The sequence below is a fragment of the Rhea pennata genome, chromosome 2 (genome assembly GCF_028389875.1).
Source record: "Rhea pennata isolate bPtePen1 chromosome 2, bPtePen1.pri, whole genome shotgun sequence".
Lineage (NCBI taxonomy): Eukaryota > Metazoa > Chordata > Aves > Rheiformes > Rheidae > Rhea > Rhea pennata.
In genome coordinates this window covers 2411652-2433045 of record NC_084664.1, presented here as the reverse complement: position 1 = coordinate 2433045, position 21394 = coordinate 2411652, and the positions used below count along the sequence as shown (strand labels likewise).

Sequence of the window (21394 nt, the reverse complement as noted above, 5' to 3'; positions counted from 1 at the left end):
AAGATATTAGGCTTTTCTACCTCCCGTCTTCATTTTCTCTGACTTCACCTTCAGATATGGAAAGTTCTCCAGAATCAGATACCAACACAAGAACTATGGGAACAGAGAAATTTTAGCAGCACCTAACTGGTAGGTCAGCAGAAGTCAGCTCAAGCCTATTATCCTTGCAAGAAGCTACTTTGAACCAAGAGAATCTAATTCTTTGTGCATGAACATCAACAATTTGAAGCTTTGCAGATGAACTGATCACAGGCTTTTTTGCTCCCCTTACAGATGTTTCTAAAGAGCGAGCCTATTTATCCCAACCAAAAGCCTATAGAAGAGACTGACTGCAAGAAGAAAAATGGACAGCCACCACCAGAAGCTACTGCTGTCTGAAAGGCACAGGAAACACGACTTCTTTCTGCAATGTAGAAACTCTGCTGGATTGGAAATGTTTTGAGGAGGAAAGATGAAATTGAACCGGGCTGCACAAAAGGAATCTCAGAGGACAGGCAGCTGTTCTGCTTCTGCCTTGTTTCATGGGCTTACCAGAGAGGCGACATTCCCCAGTGCTAAGATGGGAAGCCACTCAGGAGAGGAACTCCTGCCTTGGAACACAGAGCCACCCACACTCTTGCTGGACCACATCAATGCAGCACAGACAAGCCACAAGGCCCCTCTCCCTCCCAAGAGGGCTCCCTCGTTTGGGTGACCCTGGCTGAACCCAGACCTCCAGCCTGGAGACTAGAGCATCCCTTTGCAGGATTCAGTCCTGAGGATAAGTCTATAAAATGATAAGACTAAATGATAAACTCTGCTCTCCTTTCCTCTTCTCCTGGTAAATACTAGTATTTTAGATGAGCTCCTTCAGGCGAGGACTGCTTTGATCCCTGTAGGGGCTGATCCAAGTCTCCTCTAGGTACTGTCAAAACGCAAGCCAAAACCCAAGTAGTCAGGCGCTGTTGCTCACGCTTTGGCTATCCTGTCATCCAGCTGCTCATTTGACGTGTTCAGGATGCCTTGAGTCTGAAGACCTTGGCCCGATTTGCTAGTAAAGGTTCCCTCCAGAATGAAGCCGTTGGCAAATGACAGCTTTCCCTGAAACAGAAATAAATGGTTATTTTGCCAAGATCTCGTTAACGAGAGGAAACAAGCTGGACGGAGATCTCAAACCCTTCACAGAGCCAACTCCTGAAACAGCAACTAAGAACAATTTCCAGCACCAAGCTGTGTTTTCAGCATCCAAAGCAATGGTGTCGTTCAGAAAGGAATCACTGGAGCCAACAGGTCAAAATCCTGGCTACTAAACGGCACATATAGGGTTCTGGAGGTGAACAGCTGTACACAGAGTACCCAGAAATATAGATGAGGACTCTTACATTATGCTTTTCAACAAGTATTCAAAATCCTTTGTTATAAAAAACTCTGGCTTATATTTGCAGGTAGATATTTCTAACTTGGGGTGAACATATGAAACTTCAAATTTCTCCTATGTTTTTCCTCTGCTGGTTAAAACCACACGCAAGTTTGGCCTCACAGGTAGAGGGAAACATTTGATATTCACCATAAAAGCTTTCAAGCGCTTGCTGCTACCAAGAATAACCCTAAATTCTCTGGGGCAAACATTGGAGAAGACATACGGTAGCTTGATTCAAACTTAAAAGGTTTTAATTAAATTACTTCCCAAGCCAAACAATACTGCAACTAGGCTGCCTTGGAACATGAGCCTGAAATCCATATTGCTAATAGCAGGAGGCACTATTGCTTTAGATACAGAACAGATTTTTCTAGACTAACCACTTAAACTAAACATTAATTTTGGAGGATGTTTTATCTAAACACTTCAGTCAGTCTCTGCAAAACCTACCCTGAATCTTACAGCTGAAAATTACAAAAAATTCTTCTTCCCATGACAAGTCACTAAATGACAGTGCTCATTTGCATTATTTGCAATTCTTACCATCATCGAGTATCTATTTTAATATCAGCTCAGTTTGATTTAACCACATGCTTCCTGTCAGACTTGCCATAGATTTCTGTAACAAGCTGGAGGACTAGTTTTCCCCTGCAACAGGGCACTTTATAAACGCTTTGACCAAATATTTCTCTTGAAGATAACTGCAAAACGTTCAACATGCCACAGCAACGGCCAGATTGCAGAATTAAGCCTTCAAGATAACTCAGCTACGTTAACATCCCAGCTACGTTAGCATAGCACTGGTACTGCAGTTCCATTTACTTTGTGCACTATTCCCCATGCTCTCAACCACTACAAAGGCTGCAACATTTGTTTTACAAAATCCTAAACCATAACTTGCAAAGCACTGCCAAAAATATCAAAAAAAAAAAAAAAAAGAAAGAAAGGAAAAACACAAACCAAAACCCTTAAATATAAAGGAAAACAATGCCCAAAGCCCTCAGTTCAGCTGCAGCCTTCCTTCTGTGAATGTGATAGATAACGGGGGGGGGGGGGAGGGGGGGGAAGGAATTTTTTTTCCGGGGGATCATGGGAAAGTGGAGCAGGAGTACATTAACTTTGAAGAAGAATCCCTCAAGCTTCTGGAAAACTAGCAGTAATACAGAAAGGCTGAGATGAAAGAAATACTCACCTTTCCAACAAATGTTAGATCTTCCATGAAGTTTCCTTCATAGACAGAGTCATCTTCCAGGAGCAGAATCCCAGAACCCTATGTTTGAAAGCACAGGTAGTAAATACATGACATGGACTTCCTACCTACCCTGTCTCATCTAGAAACAACCATTAGGGCTATTTATGAGGTGCAGGTTCTGAAAATCCCTTTGCAAGCCGAACATATCGTCAGCAATGCTCAAGAGAAAAGCAAAGAGGTGCTCCAGAGATAACCAATTAGGCACCACCGCATGGAGAAGTGGTACTGGCTAACTGAGTAGTTTTAAAGAAGAGCATTATTATATTTATTTCCCTAGAACAAGGAACTAAATGCAGGTTCCTGCTCAAACCAAGAATTACCATACAAATTAAACTAGTGGTCTTCACAGTCCTATGACCTTTTGGTATCTGTAACCAATTGTGTAGCCTTCTCTGAAAGATGATTAAGAAAAAAAATGAAGCCAGCTGCCACACAGAATTAGCTTTGCCTCTTTTCGCACAGTCAATATAGCTTTAATGAGCTGCACAGAAACACTCAAAATGACTCGTTCCATTACTTCCCAACTCCCACAGCTGCTTACAGTAGCCTGTGTTTCAGACAAGCATCGAGATGATGAACAGACACAGGATACTTTATACCAACAGGGAAGATTCTTCTTCTTAGAGCTTGGCCTGAGGTTCAGATGTAACTATACCAGTCAGAAAATGTGGTCACTTTTAGAGTTGTAACACATTTTCCGCTGGAATAGTTTTCTTGATGGAAAGTGCCCTTTCTGGCAAAAATAAAAGGTTTCCAAGGGAAGTATCTTGGCCTTACCAATTTTCCACTAGGAAAGCTAAAGCAACTGCTCCCCACCTGGAAGCCTTGCAAAGTTAAAGGAGCCTTTGGCAGCTGGCAAGCCAAAAAGGGAGCTTTATTTTGGTCCTCCACAGATGGAATTTTTATGGAAAGCCCTTCTGACAAAGTTTCCGTTCTAAACATTTTATCCTAATTTTGTGTGTGGGGAGGGGGGTTGTTTGTTTTTTTAAGTGCGCATTTTTCATGAGAATAAATCTTTTTATTCCTCAGCCAGCTCTAACCATGCCAATCCCTTCTGCTTTCCACACCAACATATCAACTTTCAATGAGGTGGAGAGCAGACTGGACATGGGTAAATCCACCTTGGCAAGGTAAAGACTTAATCTCCAAGGCAGATGTAGCACTATATATAGCTGCATAGCATCTCATGTGAGTTCCATTCCATAACTGTGACCTGATGACCAAACCACATCGAACTTTAAGGTGTCTCAGCATAAGCGAGGAGAGGTGTCAGTCTCATATCCAGTTTCTAACTGCACAGAAACCTCGAGGTGGTAAGAAGCATATGATTTAATCTAGGCCTTGTTCCTCAAAAATGTTCTTGTGATAAAATATCAATGCCTAAATCCTACTTTCTACTTTTCAACCTAATCTTGCCCTTGATGGGGAATTCCATGTCCCACTGATACAGAGAGTCCACTGAAAATGAGTACTTACCACCATTTTACCAGCATGAAATGTCCTCTGATAGCAGATCCCTGACTGGGTTACTACAATGCCTTGTCCATGTTTGTGATCATCATGCCACATCCCTATGTACCTCTCCCCTCTGGAATGCAACAGAAAAGGAATTAAGTTTTTGCCCTGTTTCACTACATCTCAATCGATTTTACGCATCACCTTCTGAGGCTAGCTTTAATCAATATAATGCTCCAGTCAACACTTACTGCACAAACCCAATTCAGATAATGCTTCCACAGGATTTCAAGCCCTACAACAGAACCTGAACATTTCCTCCCTGTAACACTCCAATCCTCCCCACCAAAACTTGAGGCTTTCCACTCCAAATAGAGGGACAAAACTATCCGTACCCCCTTTACCTATCTTTGTCATCCCAGACTCCATATCCATTCTTCTTGTCATTTTCCCACTGTCCTGTGTATTTAAATGGATGATCAGCCGAGCGGTTCTCCAGTATCCCAAACCCTTGACGTAGGTCATCTTTGAAGTAGCCTTTGTAGACCATCTCATTTCCATACCTGCAGAGAGACACAGATGTAATTTAAGATGATGCCTATTGGACAGCTATTACTGGAGTGAGAAGCCAGGAAGCTGATTAGATTGGGTTCATCTGCCTGTTAAATATTACAAGTATTTGACTTGGTAGGTCTGGAACCTGTAGTCATTCACTAAGAGGAACGTGCACCACTCAAGCTGGCCACTCCACACAACTTTCAACATTATCTGAGGACATATCACTTAGAAGCCTGAAGAGCCCCATAATTAAAGCTTGCAATTACCCTGGGAGAGGTAATTCAGTCCTTGTCCTCTTGCCATTCAGGTTTCAATGACCATTGTTTTATTGCAAGTGGAAGCAGATCAGATCAAGCAGAAAGCTAGATCTGCCTTCACCTTTTTACACCCTACAGCCACCCCTTCTCCTGGAATCATCCACCCGAGAAGAACTCCTCAGAGCTCTGTCCATTACTGGCCCTAGACCTCTTGAATAGAGAAAGAGCTTATGATAAAGCTGTTATTGATAATTATAGATCTGTTCTTGCATTTGAGACTAGAGACACTAGCACAAATGCAATATACTTCAGCTCCTCTTACCTCCTCTGTTCATATTCTTATGGCTCCTGACACTACCGGTATTCATGAAATATAAACACATTATATAGCACTAACAGTCACAGTAGCTATACTTTGAACAACACAAACATTTTACAATTTACAAAGATCATTTGAAGGGCGTCCCTTTAGTCCTTCTCGGCTGTTAACCAAGCTCTCTTGGCTTACACTGTCATGAGATTAAGTACCCTGTACCCCAATAGCTACATGGGGCATTGGTTATAAGCAATTAATATATACCAAGCATTGCTCATTAGGCTCAGCATTCCCTACAGATTTATGTATGTATCCTGTACTTTGAGCTTGATTCACAACTACGGAGCACAACATGCATCTTGTATGAAGGCCTTTCCCCGTGATAAGGAACTGATGTAAGGAACTGGGTTGTGTGCTTTCCTTTGCTACAGTTGGCACAGCAAAAGCGCAGTACTGATGGGCAGATGAGTCGCTGCATTTGCCAACACATTTGACTCCAAGCCATGTGTGGCCTAATCAAAGAGGAGATGCAGTCGTGTTTGCTTTTACATAAACAAAGTGAGTTGCTCTGTCCAGCCAACCCCGTAGGCTGCAGATGAAACTGGTTTATGCCTACAACCTACTTAACAGGCCTCAGCTGAAGTTTCTGGCCTTCTAAATGGACGAGGTGAAGGCTAGGACATCACAACAATCCCATAATATAGTTCTTTGCAGACTGGGCTCCCTCCAAATTCCCTGATAGTGCTTTGAGACAAGTATGCAAATGACTATTCCCAGGAGCATTTTGATGAGTAAATAAGAAAATCTTGAACTGCATGTCTTAAGTTCTAGGTTTAAGCTCAGAATTTGAGTGAGCAAGAAAGCCAAATCCAAGCAAACTATGAGAAGCAGTCCACTCCAACAGCTCAGGATGAAGTATGACTCCTATACTAAGAAGCTCATCTACCACTAAGAAGCTCATCTACCATTGGAGAAGCTACTCTGTACAAGATTTAGCTCAGATAGTACAGCCAGTCAGGGTGGAGAGAGAGCTGCATCCTCCACTAAGTCTGTCCAGCCTGAATGCTGGACAACTCACTCTGCTCTATAACTACAAGCACGAATATGAAACGACATCCTCACCAATAGGTCATAGAGGTTGCTGCGTTAGGCAGCTACAATGGTTACAAAAAACAAAAGCAAAGCATTAGCTTCTGGAGCCTGGACCACCCTGTGCTTTATACCATAACTGAGCCTTCTTCAGTGAGGTGGGACTATTTTATCCTTTAAGCATGTGAAATCTCCCTTCCCCTAGCATCTGTCTTTGTGCTTTACTTACTCACAGATTCCATAGCCTCTCATCTTGCCCTTGTACCAGTGGCACTTGTAGCAGTCGTATCGGTCTTCAGATCGACGTGGGACAAGGCATATTCCAAACCTACAGGGTCCATACAGTAGATGTCAGCACAGAAGTCAGCATAGCAGAAAGGCAACTTGGTTTTATCTGATGAAGTGAAAAAAACTAAGGACCTTCCACACTCCCAAGCAGATTTCTGTACCTGAGGTCAGCTTTACCTCTGAGGTTATTCCCAGGTGTCTACTGACTCGCTCCAAGGAAGAGCTTGTTCTAGCTCGTCTGCTTGCGAGTTGCAGTCACAGTTCATTACTCTTTTCTACAGAGCTATTCGCGGTGATTTGTTTTTCCCCTTCCTTTCCTCTTCCCTAGTTTTGGGGCTGAATTAGACTACCAAAGTAATTGCTCATTTAAAAGTTTTAAAACTTGTCTAGAAATTACTTTTTCAACCTATTTCATATGAATAAATTAACCTAGATTTAGAGATTAGAGCTAAGATTCATCTAACAAATGGAGATGTCTTCATCTGAAATGATCATCTGAACCTGCTCCCTTTACTGCAGTCACTAGCAATTCAGTTACTCTAGTCCTTACTTAGCCTAAAGCAAGTGTCTAAAATAGGTCTGTAATTGGACTGTAACAGTGAATTTTTCGCACCACTGACTGTAAATGGAACAAACTAGCTGAGCTAGAAGCAGCCACATTTAAGTGAGATGAATTCCACACCAGGAAAGCCACCATCCTACAAAATACCAGCATGATTTCCTCTAGTAGGAACCATTCACTGTTGTACTTTGAAAGCAAGAAATACCCTGTTTTTTAAGGCTTACCCATGCTCCAATCCTTTTTTGAAATCTCCAACATGGTTCCGTCCATCACGCCACTTCAGTGTCCCCCTGCAATTCGAGGCAAGCATCACACAAGGAAGATCATCAGCAAAATTTCTAATTTCAACATCAGGAGACACACAAAAAGGCACAACCCAGGGACTGCTAATGTCAAAACATTTCCTGAGGGAACAGAGGTAGAGAAGATCTCCAGGCACCACTGGGACCTTGTATTGCATGGTAAGGATTTAATACAGTCAGGTTTTCATGCCCTGGAATGAGGTGGTAGAATCTTCTTCCAAATCTACAAATCAAAAACATTTTGCAGTGTTTCTGGATCATTCATTTAAAACAATGAATGCGACTGCTTTGTAATTACAGTACAGTATGCGATTAAGCCAGCCAAAATTTCATCAGTACAGAGCCCCACAGAAAACTTAATGACAACACGGCCTAAAGCTTTCTTACCCCAGACTTTCTGAAAACAGAAGAGAAAACCACTAGCCTAAAGAGTTCATGTCTTTCTCTGTTGTGTGTGGGTTGTAGACATGATTATGCAAGGTAATGATGCAACGATGAGACTGGAGTGGTCAACACTGGTCAAACCAGATGGTCAAACTATCGTATGGCAATACCTACCATCTCCTACTCCACCTGCACCCACTCGCTGTTTCAACTCTTGCATCAGCACAGATGCAGGCGGCTCCCTAGATGTTCCCCATCCAAAGACAACGCTAAACAGTGTAGAACCAAAACTGTGACACATCAGCATGACTTTCACCAAGGCTGCTGCTTTAAACACCCACATAAGACAGTTAAGAGGCCAAAAGATTGAGGTTTTGTTATTAAGATACAGGGAAGCGGTCAGATCCATTTAAGCGGACATACGCATCTCAGTTTGCTTTGCAATTACAGACGCAAAGTGGAGGAGAGCAAGCCAGAGAGAATGCCTGCTCCAGCCATGGGGATGGCTTAAGCTACTTGTCACTAAGACTGATCTACTTCTTCTACTTCAAGGCATCAGGCATAGTAGGACAGAAGGGTAAAGACTGGAGAATCAGTTGTTGAAGAGCCACAATTCACACCACCGTTGAAGGGAAGAGTAGAGTGAAATACATGGAGCTTTCTGCTCATGTGCTCACCCATGCCAGCTTCTTCCTCAGAGGTGGACAAGTCATCAAGGCCAACTTTGTTGGCCTATAATTATGTATTAGTAGCAAGTAACATACAAGAGCAATTTCAGCAGTGGGAAGGACAGCCTAGTAATGAAGCAATTAAAAGTTCAGCAATTAAATGTACTTGAAGTCACTGAGTTCTGCCACAAATCCCCTGGGATACCTCAGCCAAGTCACTGAATCTAAGTTTGTCATCTGAAGCAGCAAAGATATTTCCTCATCCCAGAAATCCTCCAAACCTAAGACAGGAGGAGACAAAGAGCAGGGAGAGGTGCTGTGTCTGCAGAGTTGCCACCACCCCAGTGGTTTCTGATCTCTGCTGGAAGCACAGATGGTTGGGAAGGTGGGTGTAATGACTGTCCAGAAGCAGCTCTAACCCAAACACCAATTCTATGCTATTGTGAAGTAAGGCACAAGCTCTTCCACGGAAGATTCAATATTAAGCTTTTACTTCTGGATACTCTGAATGTTTTAAGAAGGCTCTTTCAAACCAAGTCTCTACTTTTTTTTTTTTTTTCTTCAGTTATAACTGTAAACAAACTGCACAAAACCCAGGAAGTCTAAAACTCCCAAACCAGCCTGTGCTGCTGTCTGCGGAAGTTACTCATATTTCAGGTCTCCACACAAAAGTAGACACTACGATCTAATTCTGTGTCAAAGGGATCTTAGTTGGGGCTATTTAACCCTAAATTACAAGCCATTCCCTTTTGACAGGATTCATTCTTAAACTTCTGTTGGATTTAGTGAATAGTTCTAATGCTCCCCTAAAACTACATTTGAGTAATTTTTGTTTATAGGGTTTTATTATTTACAGTTCTTCTTTTGATAAAAGTTTAATGTTAAAAAAAATCTCTCTTTGCTTACTAGCAAGGGAAAAGTTTTCTCCTGTTCTATCAAAAAATTTTTGTTTTTTGTTTTGCCAGCCTGATGATAAGATTTTGCCCCTCAGGATAAGATCCTCTTATTAAACATTATCTCAATTCTAATTACAGGTACAACCAAATGCAATGCCTTCAATGTGATCATTACCGCATTATTAGGGACAACCTCTAAAATTTACCCTATAACCCAGTATTGCTACCAAGACACATACGATACAATAACAGATCACATGCCGGGACTCGTACTTTGACCAAGCCCTAAAAAAAAGCAAACGTGGCCCAATTGCCCCCTGAATTTGTCCTCCATACCAGACTTGCTCCCAGTGGAAACAAGTGAGGCAGGAACTAGACAGGCTGGCACAACCAGGGCAGTCGCCAGCCCACAGTCTGCGGTCCAAGTCCTCAACCAAGGATGGAGCACCCAACACTCAGATACTCTTGAAACTAGTCTTAAGTCTGCATATCCTGGATGGCTCTAGACAGTGCTGTACCGAAACAGCCATTTTTGCATGTCCCCACTCATGAAGGGGGGCAAAAAACGCTCCTTACTTGCCATGTGGCTTTCCCCAGAGCCATTCGCCCTCGTAGGTCGCGCTCTTGAACTTGCCCTCCAGCCTGAAGACGTAGGTGAAGAACCGGCAGGTCGGAGGCTCGGTGCCTTCCCCAGTCTTGCCCCACAGAGGGAAATCGCGTTTCCCGTTCAGAGCCTGGCGGATGGCTTGGTTCAGTTTCCACTGCCAAACAGCCTGGGGGCAGAGGAGCAGGAGGAGCGATGGGGTAACAAGTGAAGAAAACAAGACTGGCCCCAAGAGGAGACATCCCAAAAGAAGCAACAAGAGGTTGAGTTCTCCCCTACTCTGTGCTGTTCAACTAGCCATGCTGGTGCCTATCTACAGCTCCAGTTGCAGGTATTAGCTTGGATCCTGCAAACAGGATACTGGGAAAAAAAAAAAAAAAAAAACCACTAACACATCCAAGTCAGCTGAGTCTGACTCCCACAATCACTAACTGCCCTTGACACAGGACCATGCTGGTTTGGCTGCACAGTTCCTGGTTGTGAAGCTCACTGGGCCTCTGCACTACTCACTAGTTCCCAGAGTAGACAACTTCCAGGACCCCAATACCACTCACAGACTCTCTAAGCCACCTCTGGTCTATCACAGAGGAAAAGGTCTAAATTTGAGCAGAGCCACTAATCTGTCCTCTGATTAGAAAGCTAAAATCCTAATGCTTAAATGGGATTTCAGCTTCCACTTACTAGCCAATGTTTCTTCACCAAAAACAAGGCTGCCAACATGGAGCTGCTCCTCTTTGCCATTCTCCTATTTCAATGCTTAGTTACATGGTATTGCAGGAGAAACAGAAAAGCTGGCCCATAACTAACCTTCATCTGAGGATCTTTGGCAGACAGAGAGAATGTTTCTTCTGGTGTAATAATGCGGAGGCCATACCTGTGAAGCAAAGAACATTAGAAGACTATGCAAAAAAAGTTTCATGGTCAAGCAGCAGGTCCTGCTCTTCTCACATCTCTTCAGAAGAAACCAATGATACTTTCACAGACTTTTTTTTTTTTTCCTTCTGAAGTGCACAGCTAATCAATTCAACTTTGTTCCCTAGGTCTGCAGCCAAAAGCATTTTATTGATTGATTTCAAGACACAGTAAACACAAGCAATGCAAGTCTGAGCAACTGTGATCATATCTGAGAGGCAATGATTACCCATATCCCAGAACCAACTCCCTCCACGAACAGAAAGGAGATGAGGCAAGGTTTTGAATCATTCTCTCAGTTCCACAGTCAAGCCAAACCCTTTTCCTCCAAGTGGAAGTATTTCACTTACACTCCAGGAGTCAACTTCTCCCTGTAGTTTTTGTCTACCCACACGAGCTTCAGATCAAAACTCTGAAAGCTGTTCCCCTGGAGAATCAGAAAGAGAGAAGACATTCTTGTTATTGACGTAAATACACCACTTTGCCCTCTCCCTGTCAATCCACTGAAGAGCAGAGCAAGATTGGCAGCAGTATAAATTCCCCCTTCTATGGTCCACACGTCTGTCTCGCACTATGATGACATAGCTCAGACGCTGAAGGAATGCAGGAGAGGGAAGCAAGTTCTCAGTTTATTACTTTTATGTGGTGGTCCATAAAACCACGGCTACTAGTAGCAGACTTTCTGTTTCAATACACACTTTTAGATGGCACTTATCTCTACAACAGTTTCTCCTTTATTACGTGGCAACCCACCAGAATCATTCCTGGCACTCAGAAAGCTCTAATTTTGCTTATGATCTGACTCAGATCTGGACTCCAGACACCATGCAGTGGCCCACAAGTACAACATTTAAGGAATCACTCTTTTAAGAAACTAAAATGTACAGAATATTAGGTAAAGATTACATTCAAGAATACATCTCCCTTCCCTGTCTAAATACCAGGTGCCTGCAGTACAGGGCTGCTGTCTGCAAGGATGTAGTCAAACAAGCTCAGGTACTAGCAAGCACCAGGGCGCTCAGCATGAGCTTACTACTGACGAGCTGCCCAGTCTTGGGGAACAGGGTAAGAACGTTCAAATTCTCAGCTCTACAGCCGTTTTTGGCAGTCCCCTTTCTGCAGCTAAAGCTATCCAGCTCCGTATCAGTCCAGTTATGTCTCCACAAGCTTTAATAACAGTCATAGCAGCACATGAGGCACAGTGGGCGGGAACCGTTGACTGAACAGAGATGACTACAATGCAGATATCTCCATGTGAGCTGGTTATTCTCGGTTCCTGCTCTAGTCAATGGGGTTGAGGGCATGATTCAACTCATCCTAAATGTAGGCTTCTAAAACAGATCAGAGGAACCACACCCAGAAAGTGCCTTTTTCTCTCCTCTAAAAGGCAGCCTGGGGTGACTAACTCCTAGCAAGAACACTTGAGTATTAAGGAGCTGTCAATCAGAGTAAGCCAAGTTGGACTTAGTTGATACATGCTGTAGAACCGCTCTGAACATATATTACTTATCTAGCTGTCCACAGCTATAGACACTCCCTGTCTTTTCCACACCCAGGCCTCAAATTCCTGAAATAGCCCCAAGAACACCTGCATCAACTCCAGTGCCCATGCCACCAGCACAGTCAACCATGAAACATTAGATTTAGTCTTATGCATGAGTGTTTACAGCGTAAGATTTTTTAACCCGTCAAGACTCTTTGAACGCAGCAGCACAGAAGCCAACAGATTCTTATCCAGGTGTGGGCATGGACTATTAGAAATGTGCCTGTGGTGGTTGGATCCTATGCATTCACTGTAGAAAAAGTTACGTGGGTGTTCCCCTTTTCCTGCTTCACTGGGCTTTCTTCTCTTATTCTCTAGTGAAAACCACAGGTGCAAGGATCTGAGACAGCGTTTTGCAAACAGCCAAGCCCTGCTGCAGTTTCAGTGTTAAACAATTCTTAACATTAGTGTCATTCATTTCTGCTGTCCTTCCAAACACCCTGAAAGGTTCAAGACTCACCTGAATTAGTACAAGGACATCATCAAAGAGCAAAATTCGGTCTGATCGATTCGTACTGGTAGATATGGGAAGATTTCTGCTGTCTTCCAGCAGCCTCCTTTCAGGAACGCAGAGCATGTCCTGCAGAGGGAACCACAGAGGTAGCAATGGTGGTCAAATATCTCTTGCATTCCCAAAGAGAAACATCAGCATCTGGGAGAGGACATGCAACTCAAGGCACTAGTTTCACAGAGCCTGGGTGACTTGTAACACAGAGCATGGTGACAGCAGGCTCAATTTCTAAAGCACCTAGTGACCAGAAGGTCTGTCCAAGGTTTCCAAACTGCTCTGCTCCAACTGTCAGCTTCCCAACCAAGCCCTGAATGCTTAATCCTTATTAGATTTCCCCTCCTTGAGTAAGGGGAAGTGCAAGACCACCAAAGGAGCTCCCCACAAAGCCACTGCCTCTGACTCACTGTGAATTTGTAGCCCAGAGATTTCCATAAGGCCTTGGTAAAACAAGCTTCATCCAGGACTTGGCTGGTGAAGGACTCTAGCTTCCCATATTCCTTGATAGCACTGATAACCAGGTCCTTTTCAGGGCCCTAATAAAGGAAAGAAGAACTTTAGAAATGCTTCAGGCATGGCTATGCAGGACTTCCACTCTCTGGGCCACAGTTGCAGAAAGCCTCTGCAGCTCCAAATGCTCAGAGAGGGAAGGAGCTGCCAATACAACTGCCCTAGCTACAAGTGGCTGCATAAATCTCAATTTTCTTTTAGTCTAGGAGTATTTTCAATCCACAGGTGTGCACCAAGCTTTGGAGCACTTGCAAGAGGGCAGCTCTTTCATTCATCACCACAAAGCCCCACAGCTCTGCATGAGATGTTAACTTGAGCCAGGCAAGCAACATCATATAAAGTCTCCTACCTCTTCAAGAGCCTCATTCATCTTGGTAAGGAGCAGTTTACATTGCTCAGTGTGATCCCGGATAGGCTTGTGAAATATAGTGTACAAGGCCAGTGACATGGAGGTCTCAGAGGTGAAGTCTGTAAGGAATTGTTTCAGCACTGTCTTATGATGCTTCCAGGCTTCACTGCAAGATTGCAAATCAAGACAAAGATTCACTCACTAGTCTTTCTGCATATTGCTACACCTCTGCATTCCAAACATGACAGGCTACCTCACTCCCAGACCTAGTATAGAAAGACCTCAAAGAGCAGGACACAATATTGTGCAAATATATTTGCACAACAAATACACAGAAATAAGGCAATGAGGCAAACAAGCTTCATTCATGTTGCCTCTGGCCCAGCACCCTTTCCAAATAGGAATCACACCCACAGATGCACAAAATATTAGCATGACTTCCACAACTGTTTGCACACCAAAAGTGACTCAGATAAAGTGACTGCAAACCTACTCGTGTCCAGCTCTCATCCCTTCGGTTGGTATTTCCATGAGACTCTGACCACATCTGGGACAAACAGTGGAAATTTCTTGAACAGAAAAGCTATTTCCATACAACTTTTGGCCTATTCAGAGGGACTGAAACATCATGATTTGAATCGGTGTATCAAAGCCTAAGTGGATGATGTTAAGTAAGCTTGGAGAAAAACTGGTAAGGAGTAGCAATAAGGAGCAGATATATTCCTCCTTTAGAAGGAGAGTTGACAGCACAGCTTTGGTATTCCTCCGAGCAAGCCTACAGAAAGGGAAGGAACTGTTGATACATCAGCGCTCAGCTGAAAATGGCTAAGCAAATCCCAGCTTGCCTCCAGTCCCAGACTATTTTCATTTCAGAGGTATGTACCCAGCTGTGGAGTGCTTGCAAGAGGGTGGCTCAGGTATGCTCCATGTTTAAGAGCTGCAGGCTCTGCTCTGCAGCAAGTATAGTACTGCCCCATCCATAGCCATCCTGAGCTCAGTTACTCTACAGAAAAGCCTGCAGATAAGCTTAATCTGACCAAACACAGATCTTGGGAACTTCGCTCTGAGCTGGGCGCTCCAGGATCCCCTTATAGAGAAATCAGCAATTTTACAGCACAATTTTAGGCATCTACAGTAGAATAGGGTGAGTCATGACCCAGAGGTGCCTATCATTGACTATAAAGCGAGGCACCAGGACAAACTCAGGTAGAAGTGCCAGATGCATTCCCCCCCCCCATCGCCAAGCCTAAACAGTAACCAGCTAACAAACGTTTGCATGGATGTACACTGGCCATAGCTTCAGCATCCCTCTCTTAGTGTCCACAAGAAGTCAAGTCTACTTCTCTAAAGAGCAAGCCTGGAAGACTTCACTTTGAGGTTGATGACCCTTTGGGAAACCAAACAGAGCTACATGATCAATAAGTAGTCATGACCCTGCACTACAGGAACACTTCCAGGACAAGATTAGCTCTGCCACGCATGCACCCCAGTGCCCCACTCTCCATGCTTGCCCATTTTTTGCTCAATTGGTATATACAGGCTGTGACGCACGTTCCATACAATATGCTTATGACTGCAAGGGGAGAGATGAAAGTTTCCATTTTCAGCTTTTCCACATGGTTCCTCCTGCCAGATTCTCACAGAATCCTCTCTAGGGTCTCAACTTTCCTCACTCCTTACCTGAACCTCTCAAACTTACTGAATTCCTCCCCCTAAAATCTCCAAGTTGTGCACAACAGCAAAGAGAGGGAAAGAGAACTGCAGGGGAATCTTTCAACACCTGGTCCGGGGATCTCAGCAGAATGGAGGAGAAGCTGGTTCAGCGGAGTGGCAGCTGGCTAAGATGACTGCAAGGGCAGTGCTCATTGCTGCTCTCTCCTGGTAAGTGTCTTAACCCATGTTTTCCCTGCAGATCATTCCATTCTGCCAGGTCCAGACTCCCAGATCAGCTTGACGCTTGCTCCCTTTGGAATCACTTTCCTGCCTACAGCTATGCTCATATCAGCTACTAAATAAGCATTTTTCAGCCCACTGACCTTTTGCTCTTTATGGTATGTTCGAAGCCGTGGACTACAACATAGTTTGCAAAAGTGACGAAATATCTGTTAGGAAAGAACAAGCACAAACAGAGTTAGAGATGCAAATTAACTGCAAGGTTTAAGCATTACTGGGAGCAAGTTCTTCTGAAAACATAGTTTAATCTTTGCAAGGAGAGTAAAAACAGAGGTAGCTATTGAATCCTCTCACTTTGACTCACTCCACTTTTGTTCCCCCTGCCAGCTCCCTGGTTTAACTGCTTTGTTGACTGTTCGCACTAGTTTTGTTACAGGAAGTCTAAGTCTTCCTGGCGTTCAGCATAAGCAGAAGTAATCTTGCGAAACCACCCTGGAAAGCAAATCTACAAAGGCTGAGCTTCAGCCTCAGATGCACCAATTTTTCCGCTGCTTGAAACAGAAGTATCAAGGCTCTATTACTGCTGATAAATTCTAGTCAACGTACTCCATGTCAATGTATTTCGTCTCACACTAGAGGGAGATCGAGCCATGTTTTGTCAGCAAATATCATGCCTTTTTCCAGTAGTGATTTCACATAAGTCATGTATTCTGTCCAAATTAATTATCATTTATTACATCTAGCAAGCTCATCTATTTATTGCTGATTTTCAGAACCCTGAAGAGGGTCTTTGCTTGCTCCGATCACTCCAATAAGCATGAGACATAGTAGGATCAGGACTGTAGAGTGAGTCAGCAGAAGTGGGTAGGAACCAGCTCTTCATTTTTCACAAGACACCAGAAAAAACAAGTTCTCATTCAAAACAAGGGGAAAAGAGATCTCCTTCAGATAAGCTCCTCTTTCGTGTCTGTTGGAATCTCAGCACAAGTTTCCAACTCTTGTTTGCCTTTTTTAAAGCAAATGATTTTCAATTCATTGAATCAATTTCCAGACAAACAATACATGCTGCTCCAAATCCCACTCACAAAATGGCAAAGTTTCTTGCTCAACGCTTTCTGAAGTGATATTGTCCATATAAAAATCAAATAAACAAAAATATTCCTTCCTTCCTCCTCCGTGCACATGCACACCTGTAAAAAGCAAAACCAAGACTAGGCGAGCAGCAAGCTCCAGGAGCCAGAGCACCCTGTCTGCTCACCTCCCATTCCTCTGCACACCACTCAGATGGTTCAGATGGCCATGACATAGCCATCACTTACTATCACACCGTTTGCCAAAATCAAATAAGCATAGTAAAAACAGGTTTAGAATCCATGTCTGCTGACATCTTCCTCTCTTCATCTCTTCAAGTCCTATAAGCCTCCTTGTACATGCCTTTCTGCTCCTGATCATTGCCCAGGCTTTGTTCTCATAACTCCCCCAGACACAAATTATTACCTTTTCCTCCTCCTGCTTTAAGATGCCTAATAATAATAATAATAAAAAACTAATACTTGTAAGGAAAAAAATCCTGCCTTCCAAAGCACAGTTACAGATGAAAAAAGACCACCTATTAGATGGCCTACACAGATCCTATAGTCTGTAACATTTAGTCCATACACTGAATGCAACCAAAGACCTCCTTGCTTAATGAATGAATGCTAATGAATAGCACCAAACAAATTAAATGCATCAGTTTTGCACCAGCCTATCAGAGTTGGTAGAAACAGCTGATAAGTTGGGTCCCTTATCTTCACCTGAAATGCTTCCATACTTACTGAATGTGGAGGCTTAGAAACAGGTCCCCTTTCCAGACAGTGTAAAAGTCTTGGATGCAGAATGAGTCAGAAGTGCTGCATTTTTGTTTGAGTATCCGATAATTTTCTTCTGTGAAGTTCCAGAGAGCTTGAAATCGATCATTTAGTAGCAGTAAGAGTTTAAAGTTGTCCTTTCCTCTCTGGTCATGAGGCTCTTTGAGGAAGAGATTGGGGGAGAGGGGGAGGAGGGAAGGGAGAAAGGCCATCAGAAAGCTTTGAACGCCAAGGAATCTTGTGGAAGACTCTGTCCAGATCAGCCCAATTTGTCAAGGTGAAATACATATACTCTTACAGGAAAATAATTCCTAGGAGGAAGGACGTGATGATTATTTGGGGTTGGGTCTCTAATTACTTTTATGGGCTACCCGTGCTAAGCCCTTCTCCTTTCCATTCTTGTAGGACATGTGGTCATGGTAGCCTGTGAGACTAAGCCCCAGCTCGGGCACGAGCACTTGAAGAAAATTTGGAGAGGTTTTGCCCCTGGCCCAAATAGTTGTTCCCAACCTTCATGAAGGCTAAAAGGCAGTGACATCAGTAGGAATTACCCTAGGGGTCTAAATCCAGTCACATTACTTTTGGCCAGAATTGCTCACGAATATTTACACAGATTTTGGTGTAAATTTTTGGTCGTTTCAGTGGAGCTGCTCTGATTTACTACCATCTCGGAAGCTGCACTCACAAGCTTCAAGAGCAGGATGACAGAACGGGCACAGTTTAGGGGTCACACACGCAAGAAGCATTTCTGATTTCCACACACCATAGTGGAACAAGCCTGACAGCAGACATATGTGAAGGGATTGAATGTTCAACAAGGCCAGATCAACTGAAGAGAGAAATTTTGTCTCTTCAGATATTCCCCAATATATGCTTCTGCTTACAACGGTCAGAATCTAGATTAAACTCTAAAAACAATCTAGATTAAACTCTAAAAACAACAAGAACCACAGTCCTAGGCTTGCAGGAAAGGTCACACATGGCCGCAAGACCTTACTGTCTTAAGTGAAACAATTTACATATCACTCCTGTGAATGAATCAGCCTCCACTGCGTCCTCAGCCAGTCCTCAGTTTTCAACTATAATTCTCTTCATAGGTGCACCAGAAAGGTGACTCAAGGTAAAGAGTTGGATACAAAAACGTAATCTTCTCTGACCTACCTGCCTGGAGCAAAGGCTTGAGGATGAAGGCATCTATCCGTGCCAGGCATGCTGAGAAGGTTTCTTCTGCTTGGAGCAGAGAGGCGGCTGCTTCAGCTGTGCACATGTCCTAGACACAACAAGAAAGCCACATGTAAACTCACTTCACGAACATCCACCCACCAGCAGCTTCCAAGCTCATTGCGAACATCTATGCTTTCCTGTTCTGGACAACACAGGCAGAGAACTGCATTTGCTGCCCCCCAAAAATAATTGAAATTTTTGCGAGAAGAAAGGGAAACCCAGTAGCCCAACACGAGCTGATGTCACAGAAGTCCACTGAAGCTGCAGGCTAGTCTTCCTGATTCTCCAACTGAAGATCTTCTCCTGCGGACCATGATACTTTTCAATGCGACCGGAAAGGCCCTAACTTGATAACTGCTTTAATCCTGCTTAGTGCCACATCCATACTTCCAGAAGAAAATCACTGAAGTACACGGCAGCAACAGACGAAGCAGAGTGTCTATTCCCATTTCGCTCACCAGTTTTCGGCCTAGGTGCTGCAGTCTGCACCTTTTGGCATTAAAAGCTGTCATACGGAGCCGCAGAGCCATGCCCAAGCACCCACACCTCCAAAGGGGCAGAGGTCTGGTGTTACTCCTTTCTGAGCAGGACTGTGCACTGCTGGTTATATGTCACAACTGCTGGGTCAACAGACAGAGTTTACTTAAAATGGAAGTAGGCAGTATTTAAAAAAAAAAAAAAAAGGCAACAAATCTATGTGAACAAACTCCTGTAGCTTCCTCCTCCTGCCTCCCAGCCCTACCTCCCAAAAGAAACGTATCGGGGAAGTGAACACATCCAGTTAATCACGTGTCACAAGAGACTAATATGGAAAAAGCCCAGGTGGTGAAAACACTATGGGCGGAGTTGGCTGATATTACATGAAGGGAAAAAAAGAAACTATAACCTCGAGATTCTTTCAACTTAGCGAAGCACAAGAGCAAACTCCAGGGACGGCAAATGGTCTCTCCACATTCATTCTCAGGCCGGTTGTAGCTCATTCTCAAAAGCTATGTTTACAATAGTAATTCATCAAATATATGGCACGATGCTGCAAAAGTTTACAACATTAAATTGGTACAACAGATTTTGGCACAGTTTCAGTGTGGGTGCTCTTCCAACAGTTCTCAGGCATGATCCAGGGACCACAAGAAACAGGTAATCTGCACGTAGCCATGCTGTTTTGGGATGCGAGAAGCAAACAGCTGTATGAACATAGGTTATGCCATAACCATCTGGCCGTGGGACCAGGTCTCATTTATTTACTATAGAGACAGAGATAGCATATTCGCACTGTCCCTAGGAAGGGCTGTTGTCAGAGTAGCTCCTAGTGGCCTACTCTGAGGATTCTTCACTCCACCCTGATCTGACAAACCACAGGTGAGATTCATTCTCCCTATGCTGAGATGTCTGGAAGTTAGACATCTAAGCCTAAACTTGTTCTATCTTTCAAGGGAAGAAATGCTTTGGGCATCTCGCCATGGGCTATGGAAAGGACATCTGAGTGACTAGCTTAGGTGGGAATGCCTGACTTTTAAGCTTCTCAGGGGGTTGGATTCCTCACTGAATTAAGGTTTGAGCTCCCTAAACCCACCAAACCCTGCTCACGTGTTCCCTTTTCAGGTCATCATGGAGCTTGGGCTGAGATGGTGTCTTAAAACGTGCATGTGGATGGTCAGCTTCCCTGGTTACACATGGATGTTCATATCCAAACACAACTGACTGCATAGATGTGATGAGATTTTTCTCCTTAGTATCCACAGCCTCTTAAATTTCATCTGTGTGCAAAGTAGGAAGCATTAAATAGTTCCATATTTCACAGTATGCAAGTTTTCATACATCAAGCCCTGAGGCAAGTCAGTCCTAGTCTGTAGGACTATTCTTTGCGGGAATGCTGGTGATTTGCCCCAGAGGAATCTCTACGCATGCAAATAGGTCAAAAAGCTGGAATCTGAATTCCTCCTGTCCCCTCCCAGAGAGGGCAACTGAGCCAGGAAAAAAGCAAAACAAAGCAGCAGCCAGCCAGTTTCCATCCCAGCAGAACACCAAGAGGACAGGACAGATCTAAAAGTTTGTTTTCTATTGCCACTTAATCCTATGCCATGTAGATACAAAGATAAAAGTTATAGGGTGGTTTTTTTTCTTTCCTCCTCTCACAGGAGCTAGAGAGCACTTAAGCTTGTTACAAACCTCTAAGCATGAGTAGCTTGGTTAATCAGAGAGTGAAATCAGCCTGGATAGGCAACAGCATTTCATTTTCAAATGCTTCAATAAAGCAGCAAGTAGTCAGTTCTGTTGTATTAGGATCACTGATTACAAGCTGATGGGCTCTTTTTTTTTTTTAACCTATTTTGCCTATTTGAGGCAAAGAAAGGAATAAAACTCCACCATTTCTGATCCCCTCAGCTAGGGGAGAGGCTTGTTCTCCACCTACTCTTCTTTAGTCCTGCAAGAAAAGATTTTATTCTGTGCAGAACAAAAGGAATGGATGCCAAACTCCAACACTCCTCTTATCAACAACCCAGAAACCTCACCATCCATTACATACAGATGGCTTAATGAAAGCTGAATGATTCAAACCACAGATGCAGATGTA

General features: G+C 43.6%; 1 protein-coding gene across 8 annotated transcripts in view; it reads right to left on the bottom strand.

Moving 5' to 3' along the window:
* The window catches only part of ALS2CL (ALS2 C-terminal like), a 46629-nt gene that overhangs the window by 8916 nt on the left and 16319 nt on the right, over positions 1 to 21394 (bottom strand). For 7 of the 8 annotated variants that reach the window (XM_062568681.1, XM_062568680.1, XM_062568678.1 and 4 more), the window contains 15 exons: positions 18757 to 18865; positions 17563 to 17755; positions 15889 to 15954; positions 13853 to 14018; positions 13401 to 13529; positions 12946 to 13065; positions 11293 to 11369; positions 10838 to 10904; positions 10003 to 10199; positions 7401 to 7466; positions 6556 to 6654; positions 4511 to 4669; positions 4128 to 4239; positions 2592 to 2669; positions 953 to 1080 (listed from right to left, as the gene is read on the bottom strand). In XM_062568681.1, coding sequence (XP_062424665.1) covers positions 953 to 1080; positions 2592 to 2669; positions 4128 to 4239; positions 4511 to 4669; positions 6556 to 6654; positions 7401 to 7466; positions 10003 to 10199; positions 10838 to 10904; positions 11293 to 11369; positions 12946 to 13065; positions 13401 to 13529; positions 13853 to 14018; positions 15889 to 15954; positions 17563 to 17755; positions 18757 to 18862 — 1763 coding nt within the window. In that variant the 5' untranslated portion in view covers positions 18863 to 18865. Of the gene's footprint in view, positions 1 to 952; positions 1081 to 2591; positions 2670 to 4127; positions 4240 to 4510; positions 4670 to 6555; positions 6655 to 7400; positions 7467 to 10002; positions 10200 to 10837; positions 10905 to 11292; positions 11370 to 12945; positions 13066 to 13400; positions 13530 to 13852; positions 14019 to 15888; positions 15955 to 17562; positions 17756 to 18756; positions 18866 to 19277; positions 19356 to 21394 lie in introns of those variants that run through there. The other variant, XM_062568676.1, reaches the window with a different exon arrangement.